This window comes from Schistocerca americana, chromosome 2, assembly GCF_021461395.2.
Source record: "Schistocerca americana isolate TAMUIC-IGC-003095 chromosome 2, iqSchAmer2.1, whole genome shotgun sequence".
NCBI classification, from domain to species: domain Eukaryota; kingdom Metazoa; phylum Arthropoda; class Insecta; order Orthoptera; family Acrididae; genus Schistocerca; species Schistocerca americana.
In genome coordinates, this window is record NC_060120.1 from 26,193,598 (window position 1) to 26,208,214 (window position 14,617).

Sequence of the window (14,617 nt, forward strand, 5' to 3'; positions counted from 1 at the left end):
CAGAGATCCTGGGTACAGTATAGAGTGTGACCTGGTGAAGATTGCATCAGCATCGAAGCATACTAGTGTTGAGTTTGTATCTGTTCTTGGGCGCCATGACCGACCTCATTTGAACTCTTCTGTCAAGAGAGTTAATTTGGAGCTGGAATGGCTGCTCATGTCGGGTGCAGGGTCACACATTGGTGTGGTTCATGTTGATTCTCTCAGTAGGTGGGATTATACTAGGCATGGCCTTCACCTCAACAGGAAGGGGAAGGGTAAATTGGCTGGGGAAATAGCAGGAAAGTTAAAGGGGGGAGGCACTGTCATGAGTGGTAAAATACCAGTGGTTATAGGATTCAGAAAAGACCCTTTTTTAGGGTAGGGAGGACAGAAAGAAAGCAAATTTTAAGAGAGGTTAGAACTGAGACAAACCTTCAGTTTGAGAAAGAAATCAAAAAACATAATTCCAGCTTATTACATCAGCATAAACAGCCATTGGTTAAGAATTTTCAACTGTCAGTAGATATTTTAACTCCACCCAATTTTAACTCAGTCAATGTGAAATGTCAGCTATCTTTATTGCATCAAAATATTCGAGGACTGAGAAACAAAATTAATGAATTAACTATCTGCATAGATGAATTAGAGTCTTCAAACCCAGCTGACATAATCTGCCTCTCTGAACATCATGTGACCACTGGTATAGAACTTTTAAGTGTTACAGGGTTTAGGTTAGCATCTCACTTTTGTAGATCAGAAATGGAGAAAGGAGGCGTTGCCACATTCATCAGGAACTGTCATAAATTTAAGAACACAGACATTCATAAATTTTGCCTAGAACAGCATATAGAAGCATGTGCAACAGAATTAGAATTTCACAAAAAATCCTTCATAATATTAAGTGTATATCGAGCACCTGCAGGTAACTTTAATCTGTTTGTAAACCACATTGAAGCTGTACTGGCCCACTTAACAACCAAAAACAAAGAAATAGTGGTTGCTGGTAAATCACCAGTTCCAATGTAGATTTCCTTAAAGACTTTCCCAATAAGAACTTATTTGAGTTAGTAACACTATCATTCAACTTAATTCCCACTGTAAAGTTCCCCACTAAAATAGCCACTTGCTCACAAACAGCCATTGATAATATCTTTATAGAAAAGTTCAATGAACAAAATTATATTACAAAACCAATAGTCAATGGCCTCTCAGACCATGACATGCAGTTCCTTCTGTTAAATGTTAATACTGAACAGGATATAAAATCTGTTAAATCTGAGCTCAAGAGGGTAATCAGTAAGCCAAAAATTGATTATTTTAGGACACTCCTCAGAGACATTCACTGGACTGATGTTTACAGTGCTCATGGCATGAATGAAAAATATAACATTTTTGCTAATAAAGTGTTTATCTTATTCAAACACTGCTTTCCCCCAAAACTTACCAAGGTTAGAGCAAAGTCTACAAAAAAGCCATGGATTATTCGAGGAATAGGGGTATCTTGTAAAACAAAAAGAAAACTGTATCTGTCAATCCGAAACATTTCCAATGTTGATGCTATAGCACATTATAAGAAATACTGCAAAATATTAAAGACTGTAATACGGATGTCAAAGCAAATATATTACAAGGAAAAGATAGTCATATCAGATAACAAAATAAAGACAATAAGGGATATAGTGAAGGAGGAGACCGGTAGAACCAGACATGAAGAGGAATAAATAGCATTAAGAGTACATGATACATTGGTGACAGATGTGTATAGTGTTGCAGAACTTTTTAACCAACATTTTATAACTGTTACTGAAAAGATGGGGTTGTCAGGTTCGGTAGATGCTGCTACGGATTACCTTAGACCAGACATTTCAAGTAACTTCCGTAATATGAATTTGACCCTCACTACCCCAGCAGAAATAATGTCCATCATAAAATCTTCAAAATCAAAAACATCTAGTGGGTATGATGAAATATCAACAAAGTTAATTAAAGAATATGATTCTGAGCTCAGTAACATATTAAGCTATCTGTGTAACCAGTCGTTTATCAGTGGAATATTTCCTGAGTGGCTGAAATATGCTGAAGTTAAGTCACTGTTTAAGAAGGGAGATAAAGAAATAGCATCAAATTTCCGTCCAATTTCACTGTTGCCAGCATTCTCAAAAAATTACGAAAAAGTAATGTACAGTCGTCTTTATAACCATCTTATCTCAAATAACATACTGTCAAAGTCACAGTTCGGATTTCTAAAAGGTTCTGATATTGAGAAGGCTATCTACACTTACAGTGAAAATGTGCTTAATTCATTAGACAAAAAATTGCAGGCAACTGGTATATTTTGTGATCTGTCAAAGGCATTTGACTGTGTAAATCACAATATCCTTTTAAGTAAACTAGAATATTATAGTGTAACGGGAAATGCTGCAAAATGGTTCAAATCATATATCCCTGGCAGGAAACAAAGGGTGTTATTAGGAAAGAGACATGCATCAAGCTATCAGGCATCATCCAACTGGGAACTAATTACATGTGGGGTCCCACAAGGTTCCATTTTGGGGCCCTTACTTTTTCTTCTGTATATCAATGACCTTTCATCAGTAACATTACCAGTTGCCAAGTTTGTTTTGTTTGCCGATGATACAAACATTTCAATAAATAGCAAATCAAGTGTAGTCTTAGAAAGATCAGCCAATAAAATATTTGTGGACATTAATCACTGGTTCCTAGCCAATTCTTTGTCACTAAACTTTGAAAAAACACACTACATGCAGTTCAGAACTTGTGAGGGGTGTCCCAAGAGTATATGGCTAACATATGATGACAAGAAGATAGAAGAAGTGGACAGTGTTAAATTCTTGGGATTACAGCTTGATAATAAATTCAACTGGGAGGAGCACACCACAGAACTGCTGAAGCGTCTTAACAAATCTCTGTTTGCAATGCGAATTTTGTCAGACATAGGAGATATAAAAATGAAAAAGCTGGCATACTATGCTTACTTTCATTCCATAATGTCATATGGGATTATTTTTTGGGGTAATTCATCAAGCCAAGCTAAAGTTTTCCGGGCACAAAAACGTGCAGTAAGAGTTATACGTGGTGTGAACTCAAGAACATCCTGCAGAAGCCTGTTTAGGGAACTAGGGATACTAATTACTGCTTCCCAACATATTTAATCCCTAATGAAATTTGTCATTAAAAATATATCACTTTTTCAAACCAACAGCTAAATTCATGGAATCAATACTAGAAATAAGAATAATCTTCACAAGGATTTAAAGTCACTTAGTCTTGTACAAAAAGGTGTGCATTAGTCAGGAACACACATTTTCAATAACTTGCCAGCAGCCATAAAAAGCTTAACAACCAATGACATTCAGTTTAAGAAAAGCCTAAAGGATTTATTGGTGGCCAACTCCTTCTTCTCCATTGATGTTTTTCTTAGTAAAACCAACTAATTTGTATAGAAGTACAACATAACTTCTGCACAATTTCAGTGCAGTAATGTGTTCATTGAAAATTTGTGTGTGTGTGTGTGTGTGTGTGTGTGTGTGTGTGTGTGTGTGTAAGTATAATCTAACTTCTGCACCATTTCAGTGCAGTAATGTGTTCCTTTCTAAATAAGTATTACAGTAGTTGTATTACATGTTTATTACCTTATAAATAAAAAAACCTTTTTTATTTTAAATTCAGTGCATTAGTATTTGTAAAATGACTGTTAGTGTTCATTAAAAAATGACGATCATTCCACTTGAGACCTGTGGAATGGTACATTAGCTTACTTGTTTTAGTTGTAAATATTTGTCGTGTATTGTTGTTTTTCTGACATGTTCCACATCCTGGAGGACCTCCTCACTACGGATCAATTGGGATGAAAGTAAATCTAATCTAATCTAATCTAATCACTCTTAGAACTGTTAGATAGAAAACAACCCATAACAGGCATACTTCTGGATCTGTCAAAGGCTTTTGACACTGTTGGCCACAAAATATTACTGGAAAAATTAGAACACTACGGTATCAGAGGGATTGCAAACAACTGGATCACTAACTTCCTAACCAATTGGATGCAGAGAGTCAGCATGAAATATACTAATAGACAAAGCAACTCAATAACTGAAATACTATCAAGTAATAAAACTGTTAAGCAAGGTGTCCCACAGGGCTCAGTATTGGGACCCCTACTTTAATGACGTGAGCCTGAATGTTGATGCACACAAAACAATAATATTTGCTGATGACACAACTGTACTCCTCAAAGGGGAGAATACAGAGGCTGTGCAAAAAGCTGTGAACTTGGCTACTGATCAACTCAGCAACTGGGCAAAAATCAACAGATTAACTATCAACAACAAAAAGACAGCTTCCATGAACTTCCACACAACACAAAATGCAAATTCCTCTCAGCCATTTGTCACTATAAATAACCAGTCAATAGATACCAACACTGTTTTCAAATTCCTACGTTTGTGGGTTCAAGATAACCGGAAATGGAATACACATACAGAAAAGGTAAATGCTAGGATTTGTACTGGCTGTTATGCATTGAGTGTACTGAAAACATGTGCTAGCCTGAAAACATTAACCAGTGCATACTACACTTACATACAAGCCCACCTAAAATATGGTGTAATATTCTGGGGAAATTCTCCAACTGCTCTGAGCACATTCAGAATCCAGAAGAGAGCAATGAGGATGGGAGCAAACCCAGAGACTCCTGCAAACCCATCTTCAGAAAGTTGAAAATCCTTACACTGCCTTGTCTCTACATTCTTGAGACTCTAAAATTTTTCATAAAACACGTAGTGCCAACTGACCCCAGAGTCGTAAAAAATAATGAAATACATGAACACAACACCAGGAAAAACACAAACCTGCATGTTATACGTACAAACATTCAACTGTGTAAAAAGGAAGTTTTCCACATGGGCCTCCAACTGTTCAACAATCTTCCCACTAGTATTAAGTCCATCGAAGACAACATAAAATTTAGCAAAGCCGTGAAGTCATATTTGTTGTGTCACTGTTTTTACTCTGTAAATGAATACTTAGAACAGTAATCTTGCTGTTTGTGTTAAATTGAAAACATTGAGCAATATAATACATTAGGATACTACAGGCCTACGTTAATATATGTTAACAATGTTAAATGATATTTTCTGACATCTGCAACACACTGTGTACCATCAGATCACATGGAATAATAATAAATAAAAGAACGCAACATGACGGATGTCTGGCACATAGCTCATGTGCGGCTGCAGCGGTATTGAATAGCATATTTCATGACAGGTGGATTGGTTGTCGAAGCACCATACCATGGCCCGCACATTCACCGGATCTGATGTCCCTGGATTTTTTTCTGTGGGGAAAGTTGAAGGATATTTGCTATTGTGATCCACCGACAATGCCTGACAACATGGGTCAGCACATTGTCAATGCATGTGCGAACATTACGGAAGGCAAACTACTTGCTGTTGAGAGGAATGTCGTTACATGTACTGCCAAATGCATTGAGGTTGATGGACACAATTTTGAGCATGTATTGCATTAATGTGGTTTTACAGGTAATCACGCTGTAACAGCATGCATTCTCAGAAATGATAAGTTCACAAAGGTACATATATCACATTGGAACAACCGAAACAAAATGTAGCCAACGTACCTATGTTCTTTATTTTAATTTAAAAAAACCTAGCTGTTACCAACTGTTCAACTAAAATTGTGAGTCATTTGTTTGTGACTATTACAGCACCATCTACCACAAAGCGAAAAAAGTGGTCCAACTAAAACATTCATATTTCTTTACGTACTACACGAATATGTAATAAAAAATGGGGGTTTCTATTTTAAAAAATGCAGTTGATATCCGTTTGACCTATGGCTGCGCCATCTAGCGGGCCAACCATAGCGCCATGTTGTTTCCCCCTTCAAGCTAGGGAAGTTTCGTTCTTTGTAGCTTTTTCGTTTGATGCTTATTTTGTGAGATATTTGGCCCGGTCACGATCAATGGACCATCCTGTATACAACCACTTGCTCACAGAAAGATCTGTACTTAAAGACTGGAAAATTGCTCAAGTCACACCAATACCCAAAAAGGGAAGTAGGAGTAATCCATTGAATTGCAGACCCATATTAACCTAACATTGATTTGCAGTAGGGTTTTGGAACATATACTGTATTCAAACATTATGAAGTACCTCGAAGAAAATGATTTACTGACACATAGTCAGCACAGATTCAGAAAATATCGTTCTTGTGAAACACAACTAGCTCTTTATCTTCATGAAGTAATGAGTGCTATTGACAGGGGATGTCAAATTGATTCCATATTTTTAGATTTCCAGAAGACTTTTGACAGTGTTCCTCCCAGGTGTCTAACCAAACTGCATACCAATGGAATATTGCCTCAGTTGTGCAACTGTATTCATTTCCTGTCAGAAAGGTCACAGTTCATAGTAATGGATGGAACGTCATCTAGTAAAACAGAAATAATATCTGGCATTCCACAAGGCAGTGTTATAGGTCTTCTATTGTTTCTGATCTTTATTAACGACATAGGAAACAATCTGAGTATCTGTCTTAGATTGTTTGCAGATGATGCTGTCATTTACTGTCTTGTAGAGTCATCAGATGACCAAAACAACTTAGATAAGAGATCTGTATGGTGCGAAAAGTGGCAATTGACCCTGAATCAAGAAAAGTGTGAAGCTATTCACGTGAGTACTAAAAGAAATCCGTTAAATTTCGATTACACGATAAGTCACACAAATCTGAAGGCTGTAAATTCAAGTAAATGCTTAGGGATTACAATTACAGATACTCTAAATTGGAACAATCACATAGATAATGTTGTGGGTAGAGCCAACCAAAGATGGCAATTCATTGGCAGAACACTTAGAAGGTGCAACAGGTCTACTAAAGAGACAGCTTACACCACACGTATCCGCCCTATTCTGGAGTATTACTGTGCGGTGTGGGATCCGTATCAGATGCGACTGATGGATGACATCGAAAAAGTACAAAGAAGGACAGCTCGTTTTGTATTATCGCAAAGTAGGGGAGATAGTGCTACAGACATGACACGTGAATTGGAGTGGAAATCCTTACAACAAAGGCATTTTTCGTTGTGACGGGATCCTCTCACGAAATTTCAATCACCAGTTTTCTCTTCTGATTCCAAAAACATTCTGTTGGCACCCACCTACATAGGGAGAAATGATCATCACGATAAAATGAGAAAAATCAGGGCTGACATAGAAAAATTGAAGTGGTCATTTTCCCCGCGCACCCTTCGAGAGGGGAATGGTAGAGAAACAGCTTGAAGGTGGTTCATTGAACCCTCTGCCAGGCACTTTATTGTGAATAGCAGAGTAATCACATAGATGTAGACCATTATCCCATCCCAGAAGTCCAACAGGACCTCAAGCAGGTCCACCCCAAAATCTGATCCCTAAATCCATTGCTCTCCTCACTCCAGCAACCTCCACATCCTACCTTTTACCTACTCCACAAACCCAAACTAACATATTTTGCCATTGATCATTCCATTGTGACTGGGTACAGCTCTCCCACAGAATTAAATTGTTCCTTTGTATGCTAACACCTCCAAAAAATTGTCCTTAACCTCCCATACTACAGTCAAGAGACTGATGACTTTCTTCACTGCCTTTCCACAGTTCCTGCCCATTACCTACGCTTCTACCTGCTTACTGTGCACATTATGTCCTTGTAAATCAATATTGCACATGCCATGGACTTGTGACCTAGGAACACTGTATCTGCAAATGTCCTCCTAATTACAAGACCATCACATCTTTCCTAATCCTCCTCCCCAACCACCCCCTAATGCAGAATAACTTCACTTTCAAAGACCAAATCTACAAACAAATTTGTGGCACTACCATGAGTACTCACATCATACCATCCTTTGACAACTTATTTATGGATCATCTGGAGGAATCCTTTCAATCCAGTCAGCACTTAAAACTAGATGATTTACTGAAGACATTTTGATGATATGGACTCATGGCATGCACAACCTTTGCTCTTTCCTGCATAACCTCTACATCTGTTCCCAAATCTGCTTCACCTGGTCCTTCTCAACTCAATTAGCTACCTTCCTAAATGTAAGTCTCCGGCTCTTTGATGGCTGTATAAATAAGTTTCTTCAAAGCAAGCACATCAATCACCCGCAGTACTTCCAGTTCGACAACTGTCACCTGTTCCACGTCATGTTCAGTGTTGTCTTCAAAGGTTTCTTTGGTGCTTCTAGTAAATAAGATCCTGGTGTCATTTGCAAATTGATATTGTTTTCTGTTTCCAGATATAGTTTTCTGTTTCCACTGTTGATATATGCATCATTTACATATACTGAGACATGATTAGAACCAGTAAGGAACCTAAGGGGACTCTGTGTTTGAAGTATAATTAAATCCAGTTATGCACTGCTTCACTAATACCCTAGTTCTGAATCTCACTAACTAATTTATTATGACTGATAGTATCAAAGGCTTTTGATGAGTCCAGAAGAATGCTCGAGGTATGTTCCTACCTATCTAGGTCCTGCAGAATTTTATATAGATAAAAAGATCAGTGTTTCAGTTGAGCATCTTTTTTCCTAAAACCCTGTTGTGATTCTATCAGTATTATACATTTCATTCATTCATTCATTTCATTGTTGCCCTTATGGACAGTGTTTGAACTCGAAAATCACATGATGACACAATTTTCACTTCTTTCCTTTCTTCCTCTTCTCTTCCCAAAATCTCTTCATCCTTTGGCTGTGCTCCTGTTTCCTTTGCTCTGTCCATAATGTTCCTTTCTTCTTTCTCTCCTTTACAATAAATTTTGCACTCCTAACTTTGTTTCTGAAGTATTTCCTGTCTCCTATCATTTGCCTGTTGATCCCTATCTGCCTTAAGTCTTCGTCTATTTCATGATACCAATTTGTTTTCTTGCTTGAGCTGTTTACTACATCAAAAATTTTCTTTGCAAGTCGGTTGTTGTCCATTCTCTGTATGTGCCCATAGAAAGTTAATCTGCGTTTTCTGATCGCGTCTGTTAGTCTGTCAGTGTGCTGGTACAGCTCTTTGGTAGGTCGCTTCATCCATATGCCATCTCTGTGAATTGGTCCAAATATTTTTCTGAGAATTTTGCGTTCTATTTTTTCTGTGTCTATGATGCCTGATGCTCCAATTGTGGTTGTTTCTGACGCGTACAATGCTTCTGGTAATACAACTGTTTTGTAGTGCCTAAGTTTGGCCTGCCTCGATATGCTTTTCTTATTATAATGTGACCATGTGAGTTTGTATGCCTTCTGGAGTTTCTTCGTTCGTTCCATGTTAGCCGCCTTGTTTGATCCTCCCATTTGTATGTACTCCCCTAAATACTTAAATTTTTCGACTCTTTCTACGGATCCATATACCATATGCATGGTGTGTACATTGTTGGTCTGTCGTTCCATATATTGTGTCTTCTCGTAAGATACCTGCAGACCTGTTTTGGCAGCTATTTCATGCAAGCATTCCAGTGCTTCCTTTGCCTCCTGTGTATTATTGCTGAGTATGGCTATATCATCTGCAAATGCCAGACATTTTATGATTGTTTTGGTTTCACGTGTTCTTCCCAGCTGTATTCCTTTAACTTGTTCCTCCCACTGCTTGATAATTTTGTCTAACACCATGTTGAACAGGATTGGTGAGAGCCCGTCTCCTTGTCGGACACCTGTGTGTATGTGGAAGGGTTCCGAAATTTCTCCCATGAACTTAATCTTGGAGGTAGTGTCTGTAAGCGTCTGTTGTATAAGTGCCCTGGTTTTTCTGTCAATACCATATTCTTCCAGTACGTCAAAGAGTGTCTGTCTGTCTATGGAATCATATGCTTTTTTAAAGTCCACAAAGGTAACTACAGTGTTTCTTGCCTGTCTGACTTTCAAAAGTGTTCTCAAGATCCAGATCTGTTCGATGCATGATCTCCCTTTTCTGAAGCCTGCCTGGTATTCCCCAATTTGCAGATCTGCTTGTGGTTCTAGTCTGTTTAATAGCACCTTAGAGAAAATTTTGTATGTAACTGGTACTAGCGAAATGCCTCTGTAATTGTTTGGATCTGACTTATCACCCTTTTTATGTAACGGATGGATCAATGCACATTTCCATTCCTCTGGCACTTTCTCTGTGATCCAAATTTCGGAGATAATCTTATGGATTTTTTTGGTGATGTTTTCATCTTGGAGTTTCCAGATCTCGGCGATAATACCATCTTCTCCGGTAGCTCTGTTATTTTTCATTTGTTTTATGATTTCCTCTATCTCTTCTATTGTGGGTGGATCAGAATCGGCATTAGATGTGGTCTTTTGGAATGTTAATTTTCCTGTAGGTTTTTTGCAATTAAGAAGTTTATCAAAGTAATGTTTGAGAATTTTACAGTTTTCTTTTGTGTTTGTTTCCAGGGATCCATCTGTTCTTCGGAAGCAGAGGCTAGGGGGTTGATAGCCCTTAATATTTTCTTTGAAAGTTCTGTAAAAATTTCTTGTGTTATTTCTTTTGAAATCTTCCTCAATTTCTTTTAGTCTGTTATTGTCATATGCTCGTTTTTCCCTTCTGATTTCCTTCGATGCTAGTTTCTGAACTTCGTGAAATTCTTTCCATGTTTCTGAATTTCTGTAGCTACTGAACTTGTCCCATGCTTGCTTTCTTCTCTCAATGGCTTCATCACACTTTGCGTTCCACCACCTATGTTTGCGTTTTCTAGGTGGTTGTCCCCAGCACATAGTCTTCTGAACTGCCTTCGCCAGATCTGTCCATGTGTCTATTGAGTGCCTATTAATTTCTTCAACGATTTTATCCCTGTTTATCTTCAAGTATTCCGGATCAGGTTTGACTATTTTGTTTTGCGCTGTCTGTTTCAGTCTTGGGATTGGCCTAATCTTAACTTGTAGCAAGTATTTTACATTTATTTAAGAAATTTGTCATTCTTTTCTCAAAATGTTTTCCTAGAAATTTTGAAAGTACAAACAATAGAGAAACAGGTCTACAGTTAAGCATCTCTTCTTGGCTTCCTTTTTTATGAAGTGGTTTCATTTTAGCAAATTTTTAAGCATGTTGAGAAGTTGCCATTTGAGAAAGACAAGTTTACGAGCTAATTCAGTGGTTCAGAGTAGAGATCAGAAATGGAGCGAGCATGAACCCTATGTTGAGGATTGCTTACATTAGAAATCAAGACCCCACTATGTCAGTGGTGTACTGGCTTCATTACAGATGTAGTTCCACAAGCATGATGAGTCTTAGAATGGTGGAAGTGCGTTCCCTTCCTATTCATCGACTCATTCCCTCTTACTCAAGCATGCAAGAGTTTAAAAGTGTGACATAGCACAGAAATTGAGTGAGTAATCTTGCTGTTATAGTGTAGCAGTTACAGGACAAAAATTACCAACTTTCAGGATCAGATGGCTTCTAACGAAGCTCTGTTTCGTAAATCTGTAGAAGTTTTAAGACAAAAATTAATTGATGCAGTGTACATAATTGCAAATTGCTCCTTAAGATGAAAGGTGATACCTGGAAAAAATTTGATGCTATTACCCACCCTTCAGATGGAAAACATATAATGTCCATCCAATGCAAAAGATAATAAATTTGGAGCAGAACTGATTTTTTTTTTTTTTGTATCTAAACGTATATAAATATATACATACATACAGACATATATACAAACAGCATATACAACAGACTCTCGACTATGTGGTCTCATGTGGCGAAAGGTCAAGCCAGATACCAAATAGCTGGATAGACCGGAGTTCTATAAATTCTCACTTACAGCCCCAGTAATACCATTTAAAACAGCCATTTTCATACCAAAACCCAGTTTTATTAAACCTTGAGTGGGTGTGTCATTTTTCATAACATGATTGTGTGTGCAGCGCGCTTTGTACACATGTAAAGAATAGTTGTCTTCATATTACCAAGGTAAACATGTATGAACAAAATATCTTAGTTTAATTAAACAAAGACAAAGTAAACTAATATTATATGAGCTAAATCATATTTGCCATCCATTCTGTGACATCCTCTGGATCAACAGCCTCCTAGCCCAGTACACTTTTAAGCACTGAAATGATATCGTCATTTCCATCTTTGACTTTATTTCATACATGGATTCAAAATTAAAATGTCCACCTTCATGGTCAAAAAACATTTTTGTAGAGCTTACAAGTGATGTGATCGGAATCTTTTTCCATACTTTGAAAACATGTAAAATGTTTTTAATGTTTAGAAGTGTACAACAAGTTGTGTGTGATGTTTAATATGTGTGAGACTCTGCACAAAAGACCATAATGAAACTTAAAGTCAACAAAATGAAGCAGACACTCACACAACAACATCACCAAATAGAAATGACATAACAAACACAAATGGTAGCAGATGAGTTATTTATAAACAAACCTATTGTTTTCACAGTGACAGGCTTTCAGAACCATTTATAATGGATCAAATCAGAGTTTTCAGTTAAATGGGCAGTGGTGGAGACTAGAAAGTGAAGTCTCTGAGCTTACAGAAAAGATGAGTTCAGAGATGATGTCATAGGACCTACTGGTGATTTTCAAATGAGTATATGGACCTATTTCTGATCTGTAATTCAGAAATTATGTCTGCATGTTTTTACAACAAAATCTGGTATGTTATTTACTGTAGGTGAGTTTTTTTTTATTTTAGTAGCTTGAATAGCAATGAACTCCTTTCATATTGGAGAACATCATTCCCACTTGGGCTTCAATGCATTGTTATGAAGAAATCGGCTTGACAGAATCAGCAAAATTATTCTTCTAGCATGAATTCTGAACCAATTAAGGTAATGTGTGAGTAGTTTTTTTGGTGGTACAAATGAACTACGCTAGCAATTTAGTTCACAATTTCCTGCAGCTCATTTTCATCACATGGCACAGTGTGTCTAAGAAGTCCCCATACCCCAGGTCAAAACAGGTTATTGAATATTGGAGATTAGATTTACTTTCATTTCAATTGATCCACAGTGAGGCAGTCCTCCAGGATGTAGAATACGTCAGAAAAACAATAATACATGACAAATATTCACAACTAAAACAAATAAGCTAATGTACCTTCCACAGGTCCCAAGTAGAATGAGTGTCAATTTTTTATTTTGTTTTTTTTTAAATGAACACTATATGAAAGGATCATTTTACAACACTCATTTATTAAGATTGCATTAATGCACTGAATTTAAAATAAAAAAATTCTTTTTTATTTATAAGGTATTAAACATATAATAGAACTACTACAATACTTATTTACAATGAACACATTACTGCACTGAAATGGTGCAGAAGTTAGATTGCACTTTTTATAGGCACACACACACACACACACACACACACATACACACACACACACACACACACACACACACACACACACAATGGTATCAAGTCAAGAGGAGGACACGAACTTCTCAGACGTGCTGTACAAGCTCCATTACAACTGTAATAGGACATGGAGCAATGAAATCATTTATTTATGATATATTTACTAAGTATTTAATGTGTCATAGCTCTCACACTGTTTCTATATCTGTACTGCCCACACCAGCTAAGATCACTACACTCCGCAGTGGCCGTGTGTGTGTGTGTGTGTGTGTGTGTGTGTGTGTGTGTGTGTGGTGGGTGGGTGGGTGGGTGGTTTTCTTCCTTTATCTGATGGATGACCTTGTCCAGTAGCTGAATAATATTGAATAGTATATTTTTAATGGACCTGTCTGCCACTCAATGCCTCTTCTATATAGTGAGTAGCAATCTATCTTAATTCATATTATCATATCATTTACATATTAGCTTGCAGATGTTAAACCCAATCTTCATTACTTAGATTGCAGAATGAGTGATGTGGCTTCACACACACTTCTCCCATGAGACAAGCAACAAACTAGGTACTACAGTTACCTTGTGACTACTGATTAGTATTAAAGCTGATGATTAATAAAATGGGTGTATCACAGGTACTCATATATTTTTATCAGTTACATTGACACTACAATATGACAGGCATGGAGCAAAATTCAATTTGTATTACCTCAGGAGTCCCCAGTGCAAAATCAATAAGAGCTGGTAATGGAACAAGTGTATCTGATGGCATTTTTGTTGATAAACTTTTCTGTACAGCTTGAAGAAATGTATCTCAAAGTTTTCATGTCTGTAAACAGTGAACAATATTAGAAGCATTAAAAATTGCTTAAGTAACAATTAAGTAACAATTAAGATCTTCCATTATTTCTCTCTAAGATCTAATCATACTGCAGAAGACTGTGTAAACTCTTAAGGCCAAGAAGAAAATGTAATCAACTTAAATCAAAATAAAGAACTTGAATAAGAACATTAAAACGAATAAGAATTACCTTATTACAAATGAATGAACATAGTTTTGCTTTTTATTTTGCAAAAAGGCTGAAGTCTCTGTCATCAACGAGAGTCATGTACTACACTAGTTTTCTAAAAGTAGTTGAAAAAATACCTACAAACTATTTTAAATGTGTGGCTGGTATTGCTGTATTCATTATAAATAAAACTGAGATCAAAACAGAACTGTATTATTCCAAACCAAAACGACTTTTCAAGACATAATTACCTTCA

General features: G+C 36.9%; 1 protein-coding gene across 1 annotated transcript in view; it reads right to left on the minus strand.

Annotated features, from left to right (window-relative positions):
• LOC124589485 overlaps positions 1–14,175 on the minus strand; it is a 296,313-nt gene extending 282,138 nt beyond the window's left edge. Inside the window, exon 1 of the mRNA XM_047131557.1 lies at positions 14,061–14,175. Coding sequence (XP_046987513.1) covers positions 14,061–14,123 — 63 coding nt within the window. The 5' untranslated portion in view covers positions 14,124–14,175. The remainder of the gene's footprint in view (positions 1–14,060) is intronic.
• Positions 14,176–14,617: the final 442 nt, after the last annotated feature.